The following is a 20,514-nucleotide window of genomic DNA, read 5'->3' as shown; positions in this document are numbered from 1 at the left end:
GAGTCAGACACGACTAAACGACTAAACAACAACATTTTATAGTGGTTTAAGATGTCGGAAAGAGTCTATGTGGTGCTGTGGGGAGGGGTTGAGAGGGAAAGACTCAGAGAATGGTGGCAGTGAACGGATTGGAGGGTGCCCGTGTAGAGGATCTGAGGACGTTGGTTAGAAGGATATCAAAATGGCGGAATGGGTATTTGAGGGCCTGTGGGGGGGTTATGATTGTGAGAGGGTAAGGAGCGGACGACAGTGAGAGAATTTAAAGACGTATTAGGATGATTGAGGAAGTGTGAGAGGAAAGGTTTACTTCTGGAAGATTTTAGGAAGCTCGTAGGAGGTCAAGACGTTGATGTCGTGTGTTTCTGCTGAGGTCTTCGACACCTCTGCCGGATGGATATATGTGAGTGGTGGATCTCGTGGTGGAGGTGGGGTTTGTGGGTGTGGTGTAGATTTCACAGGAAGGGAGGGGGTGTACTGTGGGAGGAAATCCACTTGAGGGCGCTGTTTTACTTTGTTGAAAAACAGGTTTTTACCCGTGGAGGTGTGAGATGTGTGGGTTTCTTTCCTAACAACACTTGGGGAGTGGCCTGGATCATTGTGTCAAAATTTCAGGACGATCCGTCAAGCGGTTACGGAGAAAAGTGGAGCCCACACTTTCATTATTTTTACATTTTTATGTATATAGATGCATCTCTGGGTTATTTGTGGGGCATAGGTATTAGTTCACCCCCCCCAAAATACAATCCAGCCCCCCAAAAGGTCTGAGGGACAGTGGACCGGCCCCCTGCTGAAAAAGTTTGCTGACCCCTGCTCTAGCCTATGCCATTTAGGGCAGTCACTCTACTCTAGTTCTTTGCCCAGTGCTTTTTCAAAGGCTATAATAAACCATAATGTAAACATCCACTCTGCAATAAACACCTTTTACCACTGCCTAGTATCAATTAATCTGATATAACTTATTTTATTGAGGGTTTTAGTGTGGCATAAAAGTTGTTAGTTCACCTGTATTCCCAAAGGCTCCAGTGGAAAGTGTTGCAACAAATTTCCTTCTGGATTTGACACTTAGGCATGGTATATAGGCTGCTGCAAAAAGACATGCCCTTTAAAAGGACCTTGGAGACTTTTAAGAGCATGATCCAGCAGTTTCAAAAGGAGAGATTTAAGCATTTGCTGGATGGTTATCCCACTGAAATCATTGGGATGTAAAACACCCACCCACCAACCCATCAAGCAGCTTACATGCAATTCCAAGGTGACACTTACTGGGCCAGATCTGCTTAGTTTCAGCAGCATAACCTTCCATCAGATCAATATATGATCTGCACAAAATTTGGTGTTGGCCAGCAGCAACCCTAACCCCACTTACGTGAGAGTAAGATCCATTGAATTGAATGGAACTTAGAAGTAGACATGGTTAGAATTCATCCTTAGCCATTTTTACCCCGTTTCACCTGCTGTTTTATATGGTTGGGTTATTGAGAGTGCTGTTACTTCTTACTGCTTATATTTTAAGATTCCTGCTATTGCTTTTGAAGAGCCCTTTGCACCAAATGACAATATTAAAAGTAAAGGACAATTATAATTGCTCTTTTGAGAACCCAACTGAGACAATAAGACAGGAGTGCTACAATATGACTCCTTCTTCCACATGGTGCTATTTGCCAAGAGTTGACTGGGCAAGCACAGACTGTGGGTCACAAGAGATTGCTCCCAGATCTGTAGCTGTGCTCACACTTTCATGGGGACACATGTAGTTGCTAAAAGGCTCGTTTCTGAGAATTCTCAATATTACTCTTAGGACATTTACTAGAAACGATTGCATGCACACAGAATTGCATTGAACTTGATGACTCTGCTTAGTCTGGATGATTGATCAATATTAGTGTGCTTGCCCCAGAGGACCAGCAACAATGCTAGCACTGCAACTGTAAATTAATAGGTGTGAATAAATGTAAACTGGGAAAAGATGAAATCCCCCATCTTACACTAGTGCTGACTAATTGCCTATCCACCACAATGATACTTGGATTGCTTACAGCAAAGCCAAATCACACACACCATTATGGGGCATGTGCAGAGTTTCAACTGAATGGAGCTACTCAGTAAACATGGTCTACTTACAATATTATGAAGACCTGGTTAGCATGTTGCGGGAAATTTTGCAGTCAAACCTAACAACCCATGTCTATGCTAGTTAGTAAATGTAGCTGTTAAGGACCACAGAGCTGTAAATTGCTAGAGAAGGCTCAGTTTGGTCATGACCCGTCAACCCCAGAGAGGGAGGACATAAAGTTTTATTTTCTTGTTCTCTCCCTCTCTCTTCTTCTTGAAACATGTAACTAACCAGACATATTATGCTTGAGTTCCCATGCCCAGACTCCATGTTTAAAGATACTTTTTGTATTTTGTACTCAAGAAGTTTTTGCTTGTGTTGTTTCTGCTGTAGCACTGAACGATGCTTCTGCTCTTGAGGGTAGTATCAAACCAATGGCTTCAAGTTACAAGAAAGGAGATTCTGTCTAAACATCAGAAAGAACTTTCTGACAATAATATCCTTGTGGTCCCTTCCAACTCTACAGTTGGAGTGAGTGAGACCTTTGATTACTGTAAGTAAAGCATTTAAACTTAAGTAAGTTTGTAGTCTATTCACTGCAAGAGGGATAGAGATGTGGGGAGCACATTGTGAGCACTTAATACTGGGACATTTAAAGTTCTAACAACCTAGATGTCCTGCACTTTGCAAATGCTGCATATTTTAGTGCTGGGAGTTCTTTTGACTAGAGAGTGAGTCAAACACCACTCTTCTTGAATTCAAGCAGTCAGCCATTTTTTTCTTTTGTGGCTTCCCACACATGTGGGACCTCAGAATTAATTGGTATTCCCTAGTTATTTCCCAACATATGTAATATGAAGACCGTGGCTTGTTGCAAATGGACAGCCTGCTTATGCAGGCTGCTCATTCACACACAACCCCTTCCTCCCTGGACTGCATGGGAGAGGAAACAACCCAGAGCTCTGGCTTAGTTTCATGCAAGCTACTGCTTGTTTCTCTCCAAATAAGCCGTGAGTGTCCGTTTGCACATAACACTAAGCCAATCTTCTGATTTGTTTCCACCCTTGCAATGCATGGAGGTGGGGGCAGGAGCAAATGAACAGCATCCGTCAGCACACTGCTCATTTGCAGTAAGTCTTTCACTGTTTTAGATCATGACTTTTGTTGCATGTTAACCAAGCCAGTTTCAGTGATCTCTGTAAATCTGCACAGAATAAATGGCTAATGTAGTTATGACATCCAAACAGCTGGAAGCATTTTTAAAGCTAGCAGATGACGGAGAAATCTTTTCAGAATACTGTTTCCTTTTGAGTAAGACAACAAAACAATACATTAGCAATACATCAGCAAGGAATTAGTTTCAGTGCCATGTATATTTCATAGATAAAAATAATTTGAACTGACAAATCTTTTGTAACATTTGAAAGATCACAGCATATGGTCCTGAAGAAACCTTGCTAAAGTTAAGCAGGATTTGGTCTGAGTTGATGCACGGGGAGAGGACCATCTGGGAACCTTGTACTTCTGACTATAGTAGGAAGTAAAACAGAGCCCCACCTCTACCATCAATTTTTTTTTCTAACAGGTGCCCCTCATTCATGTGGAGGAACAGCTCATAAATTGAATAAATAGATTCTACTTTTTTTCTAAGCCATGGCTTCTTAATAAGCCATGACTTTAACCACACATAGTCTCACATATAATCAAAGAAACCATGGTTTGCTTCTCCAAAGTTTGGTTTCTTTTCCAGCTGTGCTTGCCTTTTTAGTTTAGAGAGCACCAGGGGTGAGGTGGTCAAGCAAACATGTGATGCCAAGGCAACTGCAGGCTGTGATTTTTTGGACATAAACAAACCATAATCAAGCTACTTGTAAGGGTTCACACAAAACACTAGGCAATGGTTTGATAAACGGAGTTTAGAAAACCATGGTTTATTATGATGTGCAAACCAGGCCCTAGTATATGGGCTCTTTTAATAACAGTTAACCTCAATAAACTTTCCTTCTTCCAATAGAGAATTACAGAAAGTAAGTTCTCCAAGAGCAAGGAAAAGTCCTAGGTTAATATTCCAGTAAGCGGGATAATTCCTTTTCTTTATCTGTATTGTAACAATTCTTTATTGGCATCTTAATCCAGAGCAATTAGTTTAGAGTGCATTTTACTGTTCATAAAAATGTAATGCCTACAGGAGGATACAATCTGATGACTTTTCCACACTCGTGTGGTTAGAGCCAAACAAAATGCAAAACATTAATGTGTCAAATTACATCTTAGTTGCAGGAGTTAGTACAGTGGTACCTCGAGTTACAGATGCTTCAGGTTACAGACACTTCAGGTTACAGACTCCGCTAACCCAGAAATAGTACCTTGGGTTAAGAACTTTGCTTCAGGGTGAGAATAGAAATCGTGCGGCAGCGGGAAGCCCCATTAGCTAAAGTGGTACCTCAGGTGAAGAACAGTTTCAGGTTAAGAACGGACCTCCAGAACAAATTAAGTTCTTAACCCAAGGTACCACTGGCACAATGGTCAAAACACACTCCTTAAATGTCTGATAAATGTCTGACTTTTAAATTAAAAACACCAAAGCAAAGCAAAGCAAAGCAAAGATGGTTTAAGGATAGCACTATAACAACTGAAAAGCGTATCCTAAATTATTGTGCATTTTATTTATTTATTATGCATTTTAAAATCCCAAGTTCTTTGGGAACAAAGACTGAGGTATCTTGAGTCTATTGTAGTTTTGCCTACTGGCTCCTGCTCCCAAGGTTTAAACAGCAGTTTGATACACAGACATCAGCAATAAATAATGCTTATCTTATGCTATGAAAACATTCACTTCCTGGTTTTTGTCATATCAACCTCTCCCAGGCCATTTTTGTTCCTCTTTTCTTCTGATTGGTTGGCAATTCTTCACTTCCCATTTGCAAATGTTACTTGCTTTCTGTTAAGTTTAAAATCATGGGTAAACAGACAAAAGAGGCTTCCAGTGTAATCACATAAGAGGTTTGTACCCTCCCAATGCATTCAGTGAACTCATAGAAGGGTGGCCATGCCCATTACAGCACATACCATTAGTACCTACTTAAGGCTGTCGAATGCTATCGGCTGTATGCATACTAATGGCTAACATGCAGCACAGGGCGAGCAGAAACTCACCTGCTCACTCCTCCTACATTCACTGAACACACGTGTTCATATAAGAATACGTTTTCAAATAGGTTAACAGGAATGCAAAGCATACCTGTTTCAAAGCCTTGGCTATGACGATCTTTCTGTAATGAAAAAACATTCTGCTCTTCAGGTAAACCATTTATTTTACCCACGCACTCGTGAGGATGCAGCAGTGCAAGCCACAAGAGTTCTGTGTACACTGTTGATGGTACACGACCTTTCAAAATTATTCACCGGAATGTTTAATTTTCTTCTCTTGCTATTCAGAATCCATGAAGAATGTTTCAAAATCCTGATCCAAGTCTGAAACAAGGGCATCCACAAAGTCTTCCACTGATGGACGTTTCTGAAGCATACCTAAGGGGGGTGTAGTGGAAACACAGGTCAGGGAAAAATGGATTTCACAAGCAAGGCAGCCCTGAAGTGGAAGGAAATTGTGTCACATCGAACCACTCCAATATAGCTGTCAAGAGCATCAGCCAAAATACATGGACTCAGATTATATGGGAATTGATTTAGAAACACCACATGATCAATCAGCACTTCACCACTCCCCTAAGTATGAAAGGAACAATGTTTCTATTTGGAAATGCCTACTTATCCAGTAAATGTCCAGCAGATATGTATATCTAAACACATACATACAGTCATACCTCAAGTTACATTTGCTTCATGTTACTTTTTTCAGGTTGCGTCCCGCGGCGACCCGGAAGTACCGGAAACTGTTACTTCCGGGTTTCGCTGCTTGCACATGCGCAGTAGCACTAAATCGTGCTTTGTGCATGCACACAAGCGCCAAATCGCGCCACGCACTTACGCAGATATGGTGCTTCAGGTTGCGAGCTTTTCACGTTGCAAGCGGGCTTCCGGAACGGATCCCATTTGCAACCAGATGTACCACAGTGGTGCCTCGCTTAACGAATGGCCTGCTTAACGAAATTTCTGCTTAACGAAAGAATTTTTTGAGCAGAGGTTGCCTCGCTAGACGAATTCGTTTTATGAAAAATTCATCTAGCGAATCACGGTTTCCCATAGGAATGCATTGAAATTCAATTAATGCGTTCCTATGGGCAAAAAAAATTCGAAAAAATTCAATGCATTCCTATGGGATTCACTAGACGAATTTTTCGTTATAAGAAAAGACCCGTGGAACGAATTAAATTCGTCTAGCGAGGCACCACTGTATATCAGAAAGCGTAACCTACATGTGTACTTACTGCTGTGGTTTTAAACAGCCATGGATGAGTTTGTGTGTGTATGTTTTCTTTCCCATAGGGGAAAAATATACAATTGAATATATACAGTTTAACATAAGGATGTGTCTTTTTCATGTCATTTTAAGTGTCAGATTAGGAACTTTCCAATATTGTTTTGCACTGGACAAAGAAAACACTCAGTGTAAACTTGGCTCTTCTTTTAGGTAAATCACTCCGCCAGAAGTGCCAATGTAAATATGACCTTGCTGTACCCTTTTACTGTAGGAGTACCTAGTACAATTACTTTATACTCCTAACATGCCTCCATCTATTTGGTTTCCATTGGAATAACAACAACAATACTTGCTGCATTTAGGGAAACTGAAATCTTTCACATGAGCCTTTTAATAAGTTTCTACAAGAGCCAACTGGTTTGATTAGGTATTTTTTGATGTACAGTAACAGTTCGCAAAAAAGAAACACCCAATCAGGGAAAGAAAGAGCCCAGATCTTGAGGCAATTTGAAGTTCCTTGCTAGGATCTCAGCACATCGTGATTTTAATTAAGCCTAAAATATGTACACTGCAAGTAACAACAAGAATGCCCATAAAGAAAGTTGATGAATAGTGCAGAAAAAGAAAAAGGAGATTTAAAATTTAGTCAGATCAAATTTCATCGTCAAATGCCTTTTGGTAGAATAAAAAAAGTTAATACCTAGATGATTAAAAATATGACATGCTTTAATACAGGCATTTAGTTATCTGAGGAGGAATATTAAGGGAGCCTGTATTTCTAAAACTCAAATGAACTGCAATAAAGATGGGGAGGGGAATGGACTCGTGAGATTTTTACAGAAGCCGGCAGCCTGCATCAGCTATAGGGCAGTGATGACTCTTTGAACCCCCTTCACTTTTGGTAACACTTGTGGTCTTGACAATAAATTTCCATTTGACACTGATAAAACAGTTTTGTAATTTCCAAATACTAGTTCTGCCCACAGCCATTTCCCCACTTTTTCACAATATGCCACTTCTCTCCTGCCCCTGAAACCACTGCTCATCACTCCTTGTTTCTCTCTAGAAGTAAAAATCTGTAACAGAGTTTACAAACACAGCCAAAATGAGGACGTCTTGAGCCCTGTAGTATGTGTGGGACGAATGAGGGAAGTTGTTTCTTTTAAAAAAAAGAATGTTATTGATATACAGTAAAATTTTAAAAATCATACTGAGTTCCAGGTTAAACAGCTAATTGCAGGTACCAGTATATACTGTACAGTATGCCATATTATTCAAGTCAGTGATAAATTTATCAACATAATCATTTTACAATCCTAAAACTGAACTAAATTAGTCTCCTGTCAGATGTACTTAAATCAAACATTTTCTCCATCTTATCTTAATTGCAGCCTCCAGTTATCAAACTGCTGATAGCATAACATAATTTTAACAGTCCCTTCGGGGAATTACAGGCAATCCTCATTTTGCATAGGGGTTACATTCTGGAACTCCACTTTTGTGGAGCACTTAAGCCTGCACCACTCGCCCCTTTTCATTGAGTCTTTATGACATTTGGGGGCAACTTCTGGGTTCGGCACTGTGTACGTGTGTGCAATAAAGCATCATTCAGATATGCCTAAACCAGGAGTTTCCTGTACAGTTAGTTAATATTTTTCACATTTATTTAAGGGCTTGTATATACAGTCATACCTTGGTTGTTGAATGCCCTGGAACTTGGACTTTTTGGCTCCCGAACGCCGCAAACTCAGAAGTGATCGTTCTGGTTTGTGAACGTTCTTTTGGAACCCAAACATCTGACGGGGCTTCCACGGCTTGCAGAAGCTGCAATTTGGTTTTCAAACCTTTTGGAAGTCGAACGTTCAACGTCCAAGGTATGACTGCATTGCTAGTTCTAGTAATGCATCAAAACCAAAACCCTGTTTCTTCTTCCTCAATCCCAGTTAAGCTTCTGACCAGCTACAGCTCTGTTTTCTGCACTAAGAGGTCTCTTTCCTAAACCTCAAATGACCCAAGGCAAACACTTCCATTGTCTCAACAGAGAAACACTGAGAGCAATGAACAGCCTGCACTATAGTCATATTTACGAAACACTCTCTTCAGTCTTTCAAACTTAGGTTAATGTTACAAATTCATGATTTACCAGACACATAAAAAAATCCACACCCTCCAAGCCAACATTCCTGCTGTTTGAAAACACAAGGATCAAATGTCTACAGTAACAACAATAGTTCCTTAGGGACTATAATGTATGTGATATATACAGAATACATGGCTCTTGAGTTCCAAGAAATCTAACAAAGGCAGCTGCTGTTTTTAAACCTGTGAATTTATTTTAGGCATAGGTCTGACTGTAATTTTGACTCAGTCCCTCCCAAGCCTGGGGCAAATATGGAAGTCGCCTTCTTTGAAGTCCTGCACCTTCCATATTACAATACTAGGGTTAACCACACCTTTCCTAGCCTTCAAACGCCAGCAATTGGAATAGTGTAAATACCATGGCGAAATGTTGCTGTCCTGTTCCTTTCATTACTTCATAATGATTTTGGCTCCGTTAGCTTGTTTCATTAAGTTGGTGTTATAGCAACTTACAGCTAAGGCTGCAATTAGCCATTACACCTGCAAAGTAATATATCACATTAAAGTGAATATTCACAACGTCTAACATGACATTACTCAAAACTGTATTAATTAGCTTTATCAAAATATTGAGGACCAGTTAGGGGCCAGCTCCCGTATTCAGCTTCCTCTAAAAGCAGATAGCTCCATTCATTCCTCACCAAAGAAGAGTTTTAAGAACTGGATGGCTGTATTGTGTGTGCCCTTTTGCAAATGCTATCTAAAAGAGCAGTGAAAAGGGCACAGTGGTAAAAAGTTTACTTTGCAGGGTTATTGTTGTTGTTTTGTTTTTAAGTACAAGCAGTAGTCTTTGCCCAAATAAGTGTACTGGGGGGAAAACCAGCCTGTGACAATATTTTATATTACCTTGAACCATGAGCATGGGTTCTTTTCCTCCACCATGTGCTAGCATTTCTCTACGGTAACGTTCACCCATTGCCCTGAAGGAAGAGATGGTATTGTTATTACAGCCACCTGCAATCACAACCAGCTCGGATTCCTGTCACACCTGTCTCCGGATTCCTTGCAGATAAAGATCTAATGAAGCCTGTCGCTTCAAACTCACATGTCCAATTTCAGAAACGCACACTATAAATAAAGTTACACTAGAGCAAGCTAAGCTTGAAAGATTGGAGTTGTAACCAAAGCTAGCTATATATATATATATATATATATATATATACACACACACATACATATTCATTTCATTCATATATATATTCATTTTGTTGGTGTTGCCATTCGCAACACATACACCAAACAGTAAGCTTTCATTGTGTTGAATCGGAAAAGTGTGACACGTCTATGTTATCTTTGCTTTACAGAACTGTAAGAAATTCAGAGGCTGAAATTTCACGTTTCAGTACACAATCGTATCATTCACACTAAAATAGGCAGCAGAGAAAAGACCTGGACCAGTTCCAACATTAATAGTCATGTGGTTTTGATTTTGAACACTCACCGACAGGAAGTTCTTTAAATGACAGCAACTTATCCCCTAGAAAAATCCAGGTTGAGTTAATGGGATTAAGAAGGAATGGATGATTGGCATGTGCATCACCACATGGGAACTGCATTTCTGTAAGCAGATAGGCATCCAAGCAGGTGCAGGTTTCCATGCTATGTCAAGGGTAAAGTCAGAGAATCCCAGTCTGCCTCCAGAGCTTGGAAAACATGCTGCTCCTAGCAGGAAGAGAGGCCCCTTGAACATGCTCTTCAGACTTCCTCCAAGCTTCTCAACTTCCTACAGAATTTTCTACCTGCCTCAAACCTTCATTAATTTGAGGCATTTCCCATCCATTTGGGGATGGCTCCTCAACATGTGTGCACTGGTGAGTTCTGATGTGGCAAGTTTAGCTGTGCAAAATATGTGTCTTTGTTAAATGAAGTTGAACAAGCCTGTTTCTTAAGAGTCCTAAAGGTCCACGGGTTAGAATGACAAATTCCACACGGGACAAACTTCCTACAATATTCACAACTGACTGTAATGGAGGCATGCAGCCTTTCAGCAGGTGCTGCTTTTGTGGCTGTACTGCTGCAATGGCAGCCACCTACGAAAAGCACAGGCCTGAGAAGGAACGATGCATCATGTATGGATGCGGGGAAATAAAAAAATTCTGGAGTAGTATTCACATAGAATTAAAAAAGATGTTTAAAACATCATTCGAGGAAAAAGCCAGAAAGGTTCCTATTAGGTATGTAGTCTCAATGGACATACCTAATGACAAGAAAAAAGTGTTTTTATGTGCTACAGCTGCCGCCATAATATTGATTGCTAAAAATATTGATTGTTTTGCCACTCAATAAGGGAGTGGCAAAACAAACTCTGTGAGTATACAGAATTGGCCAAAATGTCGGCAGCTATTAGATTTCAATCCAATCAGAAATTGAGGAAAGAATGGGAATGTGTAGAAGAATATATGGCAAAACATTGTTCCAAAACAAAGATATTGATATGCATTGATAGAAGTTTGTAAAGTTAAGGTTAAAATATGGAAAGATGGTCATTGGGGAATATGTAAACAATATGTATAACACAATATAAAAGTAATGAAAAACAAAAGAAGCCAAGCTCGGGTGGACGGAAGTCACAAGGATAGGAATGAGGAAAATATATAAATACACATAGATATAGATAGGTGGTATAATGTGGAATAAATAATGAAAAAATGTGTAATTGAATGAAACAATGTAAAAAAATGTGTAAGCAAAGCAAAGCAAAGCACAGGAGGCCTGTTCAGAAAGCTATCAATCAAGCGTACTGAAAATGGTTTTACTTCACAACTCAACAATGGCAACTACCCAACCCTCTAGCGGACGGCAATCCATAGCACTCTATTGTCATTAGCGGTTCTTAATCATGGACAATGGAGGGATATTTATTCTCTGGTGCTCCCCCATTCCATTTTATCCCCTACCCCATCATATCCGCAAACGTCAGAACGAGAGGTACAAAAGGTGGGGAAGCAAATCTGGTGCCAGAGGTCTAAACTGACATCTACCAAGAGTGCAAGTATGGTTCCCTGGTCATCCGGAAAATGCTCCTGCTCTGCTGTGCCCTGAATGTGTGCATACACTGGCTGAGGTTCCAGTCTGCTCTTCCCGCAGTCCTTACCTACTCATAAACACAGACAGGAAGCTGGAGAACCCAATGCATTTGCGATTCTTTAAAACAAACCACTCCTCATCTCTCCACATCTATCGCAGGTAAAAGAACCGTGGCAAAGATGGAAACTGCACAGCAACACACTTTCTTTTCTTTTGTACCTGTCAAAGGGATCCTGTACGAAACATTGTTTCCAAACCATGGATGCGACAGCCCTGGACATGAGGTAGGAATAATACTTGGCCCCATAGCCCACAAGATGGTTGAATCTGAGTTGCCAAGCCTGTATGCGAGGGGAGGAAAAGAATAAACTCTGTCATTCTTCAGAAAGTTTGTTTGAAACTAAAGCATCAGTTTAAAAAAAATGTTATATCTCATGGGTGAAAATCACCCTTTAAGTCGTTTGTGTGTGAGGTTTTTTAAAAAACAAAATGGCAACACCTCAGCTTTTCTAATCTTAAGGAACCATTATAAACAGTGCAAAAGGTACTGAAGAACAATTGGCTTGAGAACTGCAGGTGCATTTCATTATAACCATCTTTGTTTCTTTTGGGGGATTAAAGAAAAACCACAGTTTACATGTTATAAGTGTCACTATGTTTTATTTTCCATCTAGGTACATATAAGGTTGCACCTGGAAAAGGTAAGCCTGCAACAGTCTGCCAAAAACAAAATCACAGCAGAGACATGTCCTGTTTTCCAGAACATCTTCCCACATGTCAAAATACAGACTCAGAGGTAGGCAAGATGAACACACAACATGCCATTTTTCACTGCTTTGTTTGTATATTTAAAACAGATTACTATCATCTGTAATTCTGCTGCTATTTGTCCATAAACTGTCAGGGATTTATGATTCATGCTTTGATTTTTTCCTCTAAGTACTGTTGTTAAATAGCAATGAGTGCTATGCTATTAAAATGAGTAATATCTCTCGTGGATAAGGGGGTTGTGACTTTGCAGAGTCCAAAAAAAAAAGGCTCATTGGCTTGCCCAAGTTTCCACTGAATCCAAGTGGAAACAATGAAACTGGCACCCCGAAAATTGCACACAGGCTCCGGAGCTCTTTGAATTACTTAATGAAGAACAGACTGGAGTCGATTTACAGAGATGACTGGTTAGAATTACTGTTAGGGTTTGCATTTTATAAAAGCCAGAAAGGTAAGCCTGCAGAAGACCACCAGAAACAAAACAAAACAAAACAAAACAAAAACCAGATTGTCTCTCAAAGGATTTTCAGCACATTTAGTAATGATTTATAATAAATCTTACTTGGCATTTATAAAGAACAAATTCATATATACATTTTAATGCACTTATTTGGTTTTATTTTAAATCTTATTTGAAGCTAGCTGGGTTAGTATACTAGTCAATTCATTCAGAATTTATTTTTCTAAAACAGAATATATATTTAATACATTATTCTTTAGGTGATGTGAAGCACAATCCTATGTAGATTTAACTGGAAGCAAGTCTGATTCTATGCAGTGAAGCTTACTCCTAGGTAAGTATACGCAGGATTGTACACGCTAACGAGCTAGAACTCAAATAGTCGCTCTCAAATAATTAATGGGAAAACGCATCTCTTTTCTTCCTACCAAGCAAAATTCATGCTCTGCCACAAAGGGACTAGATTATTCCTATAATTGTTTGCAGGTTATATGCTACACTAGAAGAAAAACATGTAATGAAAATGGTCCTGTAGCTTTTAAATTAAGTTACCAAACTTCAAGCTATACCCTAATTCCCTCTAAACTAGATCTGAAAAGGAGTTAACCTTCAAGTCCGATTATTCTACATACAATGAAGAAGTATTTTGGCAACAACATTTGAACTTAACATCTCCCCCCCAACAAAAAAAAACCCCTCCACTCCCTTAGCTATAATCCACCACACAAAACACATTTAAAACATATTGGGAAGATAGGCTGAATTATTAAAACATGTTGGTCTTTCATCTGAGGATTTGAAGTTTCAGCTTGAAAGGTTTCAATAGAACTATTCTTTACATGCCCAGGATCTGAACTACTTCCAAACAGACCTTCTTACCAAAGTGTGAAAGAATATAGATGTTTTCCCTACTATTTCAGATTTCTCTCTCTCTGAGCCTCTAAAAAAGGATTATTCTGATCTTCTGGTGCTGTGGTTTTCAGCTACCTACATACTGTGCAGGAACTTCTTCTTTCAATACTGACTTGCCTGCGAGGAGCCTCAGCATATCTACATTCAAGTATTGCAGAAGAGTCTTAGGGAGGTGTATGCATGCTGTTAACATAGGACATTGGTTGAGTTGTGTTATCACTCTGGATACACATTTTTTGAAGTTGGGCCCTTCTTATAAATTGGCATTGATTTATGGGGAAACACCTTCCCATCCCTAATGTGGTGTTTCTCACTTAATGTGAGAGACTGCAGTTTAATTGTTATTAAAAGGCACTGAAAGGGGATAGGAGTGCCACCTCCTTCTCATCTGTGTTGGCCCCCTTTTTCTTGACTAACAATAGGACCACAGGTTTGCTGCTATATGCACTGACTGGAAAGACAGGAACTGATCAGCTCCATACTCCAGTTGAGAAGGAAGAAGAAGAAGAAGAAGAAGAAGAAGAAGAAGAAGAAGAAGAAGAAGAAGAAGAAGAAGAAGAAGAAGAAGAAGAAGAAGAAGAAGAAGAAGAAGAAGAAGAAGAAAGTACAGTACCTATCTATTGCATTCCATTAGCAGTGGATCACTTCCGAAGTCCTGGCATTTGTGACTTCGTCCAACTGATTCCAGACAAACGCATTCTCATGAGGAATCTTGATTGCAACCAAGCCCTCAGAATGATTTCAAGGGAAGAGCTTTTGGCTTGATCCTTTGATTAATGTGAGACAACACCTGCTTCACTAGTGTGAAATATGAATGTGTTGCAGGTTGAGTCAGTTTGGCGCACCGTCAACAGCCAGAGTCTCCAGATGCACCACAGTGATATCACACAAAACTGTTGTATTGTATGAAACTAGATATAGACATGGACACGGACAGGATGGGGATCTTGCATGTCACAACATCCTAAAGGCATTTTTTATCATCACAGAACTTTTTCATGCATGTACTTTTTTTATTATAACCATTCATTTAGAGTATTGCAGATTAATTGGTTGTGCTGCAGGATTCACTTCCCTCACTACACAGCCGCAGGGTATGATGCTAATGTCACCATGATTAGGCAGCCAAGAGCAAGCTGTTGAATCACATACTGTACTTGCTCCCACCTAGCTTAGCACTGAAAAGTCTATAGAGCTGAAGGAGGAAGTGCGAAAGAGTGGTATTCTTCCCATTTCATACTTTAACTCTCATTTCAATTGCGGCTTATATTCCACATTTCTGTCACTGCACAATGTGATCTTTTCAACTATAAAAATAACCCTCATGTTTCAAATTCCACTTGGGAACTCACCCAGCCTGCAGCTACATGCACAAATAAGTAAAACCTACACCTTACCGAAGGTCATGTTTCTAACTTGCAAGCAAGTTGATGAAGTCTTCAACTATATCAACTGCTCCGTTAAATATGTAATAAGTATTGAAAAAGCTGCAGGAAAACATTCCAGGAGTTTATTAAATCGTGATGTGCTCTATAGCATAGCCATGGGGTTGTGATAACATGCCATTTGCAGGTCATGTTCCTTCCTGTTTTTTCATATAGTATACCAGACAGAAATAAAGGTGCATGACTGAGCTACAAAAATTAATACTTAAAGATGCCTGCTTCCCATCAACATACCATCAATCCACCAATGATTATCTTGTCTGAACGTTTTCCAAAAACTCCATACATGATTTTTATTAGAAAGGATGAAAAGCTAACTGCTCTCTTGTGGCCAAGAGTCTTAAATAAAACACACATTTGTTATATTCTAGGACTATAAAACATAATTATAAGTGCATTAATACAATACCCTACGTTCAATTTAGCACACACACAAAAAGCTTTGATTCAAACTGCAGCCATATGCTATCTAAAGGGGTCAGTTAAACTTTAAAGCTGTAAGCAGTCTGAGTTAGTCAAATCTTGATGGAATTATGGAGCAAAATGTTGGAGATCACTACATCAAATTATGACCTAACATTTGCAAAAGCAGAGAGATTTTAAAGGGAAACTTTAGCTGAAGATAGCTGAAGAACTTAATACAGACCTACTTAGGGCTGTGTGCTGAAAGTACTAATTGCTTTGCATGAATCTTTTCAACTGTCAGAAAATGATGTTTGGTAATTTTCTGATTCCTTCAAGTATATGCTTATTCAGGAAGCACTGCTCTCACTCAATTGGCTTGAGAATTTAGGGAAGGAGAGAGTTGCCTGCTGTGATTTTAGAACTCTAAAGCCAATTATTTAAAAATAAACTTTTTTTAGCCAAACATGCTTGTGAAAGAGTTTTCTACCCTTCAAGTTAAAGATAATTAGTCCAGAATGAAAAATATGCTAATTTCAGGTGAGCCAGAATGCTTTTATATGGAAGCAAATCTTTATTCACATCAGTAGAATGTTTATTAATATGTACGGAATGGGGCTTAACTATTTAAGCTGGCAGGCAAATCAAAAGTAACAAGACTGTAAATCAGAAGCTATAATTTCTCCTAACATGACATCTCCCTATTGATCTTCATTCATAATGAAAACTTCGACAATATCCTTAAAGGGTGTCCTGGGTAATTAGAAAAAAGTACTGTACCACATGAAGTATGGTTTAAAGAGAAAGGCTTTGAAACTGGGTGTACAGCCTCCTTCAGGATAATTAATTGTATGTCAAAATGTTTTGATGCATGAAAACGTTTTGGGGCTACTTTACTGTTTTCATTAAGGAACAGGTAACATGAAAGCAAATGTAAGGACAGGCATACCAGCAGATGTGCCAGTAACATAATGGTATTGTGAAACTTGTAGAATACTGTGGGTGATATTCAATCAAGTTTTACTCAGAGTAGACCTTTTGAAGTTAATGGACATTAGCCACATTCATTAATATCCATGGGTCTCTTCTGAATAAAACATAGTTCAATACCTTCCTATGTTTTGCAATGCAGCGCCTGCAAAGGGATGGTCTGCTTCACTATGTCTTGGGCTGTAAAGAGAATTGCATTTCATTAAAGGTAACCTGGCCCTGTATGTGATGTACGGAAAAGGCATTCTAGCATAACTTGAGATGAATGCTTCAAACTCAAGGAAATTCATGAATGCTATGCTTCAGAAAGCAGGAATGAACAAGATGAATCAGACCAGAGATACATGCCTTAGGCAAGTGAACTAAGAAGGCAAATGCTGTAAAAGCAAGTTAAGTTACAAGTAAATAAATGATAAAAGCCACGGTTGCTGGCAAGGACCGCTTTCCCAAGCCAAAAGATGGCAATCTGGTAGAAAGTGAAGCAAAACCTATCCCGAGTTACCTAAAGGAGTGAAAATGTCCTTGAGTCTCCTAGAATCCCACCCTGTACAACATTCCATTAGACGAGACAACAACAAAACTGCTTCCTGGTCTCTGATCGGGGGGACGAGGTTGCCTCTGATGCTATCGCTCTCCTTGTGTGAGTGCATGGGCATACAGTATTATTAAGTTATTGCAACATTTTATAATCCCCTGTGGGTCATCCTGTTCTGTATGTTTATGAAATGGTAAAGATTTTGTGATTAGCTTGCTCATTCTCCCTGAGAGTCTTCTAGGTAACTCAAAGAAGCTTACATGTTTAATGAGGTACTTTCCCTTAGCTATTTTATAACCCAAAGATGGTGATAAGCACAGAATATCTTAAAAATGGGAATTCTGCCTCTTCAGTAAATGCCCTGTTTGCCTATAGGGAAAGCAATCTACTCACTGGGATTGTTTCTAGCCATGGTGGCCATATGGTGTCTCCAGATTGAGAGGCAGTGTGTCTCTAAAAACTAGCTGCTGGACAGCAAGAGCAGGAGAGGGCTGCTGCCTTCATGTCCTGGTTCACAAAAGCATGGGGTTGGCCATTGCAGGTGAGAGGATGCTGGACTAGACGGGCCTTTGTTCTGTTCCAGCAAGGCCCTCCTAACATTTTTATGTCCTCTTAGTCATAGACAGTGGATTTAAGCCTCCATTTAAGTCTTCTGGGCAGAATGGGTTATCAGCAGAAGCATGGCCCCAAGCATTATTTTCCATTTTCTGCTAACTTGAAAAATTGCCTTTTAACAGTGCAAACCCATGCATAGCCAGTGTAGAGTAACAGTTATAGAGTGTTGGACTATGACCTGGGGGCACTAGGGTTCAAATCCCCCCCCTCAGCCATGAAGCTCACGGGGTGACCTTGGGCCAGTCACTGCCTCTCAGCCTAACTTACCCCACAGGATTGATGTGGGGATTGAATGGGGACGGATGGACCAAGAATGCCACCTTGAACTCCTTAGTGAAAAGGTGAGATATAAATGCAATGAATAATTGCATAAATAATTTAAGTCCAGAAGTAAGTCCAACTCTGTTCTATGATGTGAACAGATGTGAACTGTGCACACAAAGGTAAGTGTGTACAGTTGCAGCTTAAAATAATACAGGAAGGAGATATTCTAAAGTCAGGAATAGGAAAGTAAAAAACAAAACAAAAAAAGCACCCTGAGATTTTGAAAAGTGACTCAAACGAGAGATTAAAGTTTCAATTTATAACATTTCTGTGTTTTTATTACCAACTCATAAATAAACCCAGCAAGACAAGGGATATAAATATTTGTGTAGTAGTTTATATTGGAGAAGAGGGAAGGAATTTCACATTCAATTAACCACTTAGGTGTTTCTGGAAAGATACCATATGGTCCTTGAATTATTAATTATAGCTTTTTAATGGATTATTGCATGTCAGGGCTGAAGGAGCAGTGGCTCTTGGGAACTGGAGTCTTCCCAAGGCATATCACATGGCCATAGTGCCTGGGATGAGTGGCATATTGGGACAATACGGAGGGCCCTCCCTTCCTTCCCAAGCCCTTTTGCAGTTGCTGTGGCTATAAGTAAGTAAAGGAAGGAGAGGAGAGGTCACTTTGGTAGCTAGCATGGAGAGACTAGGAACTCTTCTGTGACCCAGATATTGATCCAAGTTAGCAAAGGGTGCTAGGAATCCAGGGATTCCTAAAAGTTAATGTCTCCTTTAAGGCACGCTTTTAAGTATCCTAGAAATTCATTTCCAAGCCAGGCTCTGGCAAAATCTAATCACATCCCTGCTACATGCACACCAATGAGGTCTGCAGGCTTCAGAAGAAAGCTCCCAAATTGTATAGAATAGAAGAAGAAGAAGAAGAAGAAGAAGAAGAAGAAGAAGAAGAAGAAGAAGAAGAAGAAGAAGAAGAAGAAGAAGAAGAAGAGTAGTAGTAGTAGTTTGGATTTGATATCCCGCTTTATCACTACCCGAAGGAGACTCAAAGCGGCTAACATTCTCCTTTCCCTTCCTCCCCCACAACAGACACCCTGTGAGGTGGGTGGGGCTGAGAGACTTCAGAGAAGTATGACTAGCCCAAGGTCACCCAGCAGCTGCATGTGGAAGAGCGGAGACGCGAACCCGGTTCCCCAGATTACAAGTCTACTGCTCTTAACCACTACACCACACTACACCACATATGACTTGTATCCAAACTCCCCATACATTATGGGGAAAGGCCATTCAGTCACACAGAAGGTAGGGGAGGGGGACCCCAATTTTTTCCACTGCAAACTTTGTTCCACACTACATAGGATCCCAGGAAATTCCAGCCACCCTGAGCGACTCTTGAGGGTAGGGGGATGCAGTCTGAAGGGGAAAACCAGCAACCCCTCAATATGTAAGCAAAATGCTACGTTATTACCAAAAGGCAAAGTACTGTAAAGGTAAAGGACCCCTGGACAGTTAAGTCCAGTCAAAGGCGACTATGGGGTGTGGCGCTCATCTCGCTTTTCAGGCCGAGGGAGCCGGCGTTTGTCCACAGCCAGCTTTCAGGGTCATGTGGCCAGCATCACTAAATCACTTCTGGCACAACCCTATTACTAAAAAGCACTAATGTTACAGTCATAAAGGGCTGAATTTCATGAGGTCAGTTTTTCCTTAAAAACTTCAAGTGGTTTACAAATAATTCAACAACTTCCAAACATTCTGCTTCAAGAACTGTGAACTCTGGGAGGAAATGTTTCCTAAAAACTGTTGGCCTCACTTTAAAGGAAGATTGTTGGCTTAAGCTCTACTAAATTAATAGCTCCAGTTAGTCACAACTAACTTGCCCCATTGGGATTCAGTTTTCTTGTGATCATTATCTGTAGCTTTTCTGTTCAAATGAAGAAACGAAAGGGCTTCTTCTTAAAAAAAAAAAAGCAATCCAAGATTCATGTGCTGGTTTTCAAAGTACTAACTTTGTTATGGTTTTGAAATGAATGCTGAGTTTATGAAACCACCTTTATAAAACAATAACCAGAGACTATTTACAGAAAAATCCACAAAGGGTTTGTTACACATTCATTTAATTTTCCTCTTCCTACACGCAGTCTCGTAAAACCTGGTTTTACAGTGTACTTTAAGATGACCCAGTTGAAAGTTAATCCAAGGGTATACAATTTGTATAAACAAACGGGTTTTCCACTTTGGCTGAAGCAGCAAGTTACAAGCATTCCCAAACTAAAGGATGTTTTCACAAGCGTCTCTAAAATCTGAATTTTTGAATTTTCTGGGTTTGCAAATTGAATGAAAGAGCCACATTGACCACAACATATATTTTACTTAAAAACGACGCACTTCTGCTTTCTGTACAACATTAAAAAAACACTCAGAAGTTCTTCAATGCATATTTAAACTGTTTGTAGCCTCACTTGTGTAAAATGCACACAGGCTAATGATTACATTATACCCTTT

At 39.8% G+C, this 20,514-nt stretch overlaps 1 protein-coding gene across 3 annotated transcripts in view; it reads right to left on the bottom strand.

Annotated features, from left to right (window-relative positions):
* Window positions 1-786: 786 nt before the first annotated feature.
* Window positions 787-20,514, bottom strand: part of MIPEP (mitochondrial intermediate peptidase) — a 54,786-nt gene continuing 35,058 nt past the window's right edge. For 2 of the 3 annotated variants that reach the window (XM_035115151.2, XM_035115153.2), the window contains exons 17-19: window positions 11,820-11,941; window positions 9,420-9,493; window positions 787-5,581 (exon numbers count right to left, since the gene is read on the bottom strand). In XM_035115151.2, coding sequence (XP_034971042.2) covers window positions 5,484-5,581; window positions 9,420-9,493; window positions 11,820-11,941 — 294 coding nt within the window. In that variant the 3' untranslated portion in view covers window positions 787-5,483. The other variant, XM_035115152.2, reaches the window with a different exon arrangement.

This window comes from Zootoca vivipara, chromosome 4 (genome assembly GCF_963506605.1).
Source record: "Zootoca vivipara chromosome 4, rZooViv1.1, whole genome shotgun sequence".
NCBI classification, from domain to species: Eukaryota; Metazoa; Chordata; class Lepidosauria; order Squamata; family Lacertidae; genus Zootoca; species Zootoca vivipara.
Note: the sequence above shows the minus strand (reverse complement) of the source record. Positions and strands in the feature narration are given on the sequence as shown.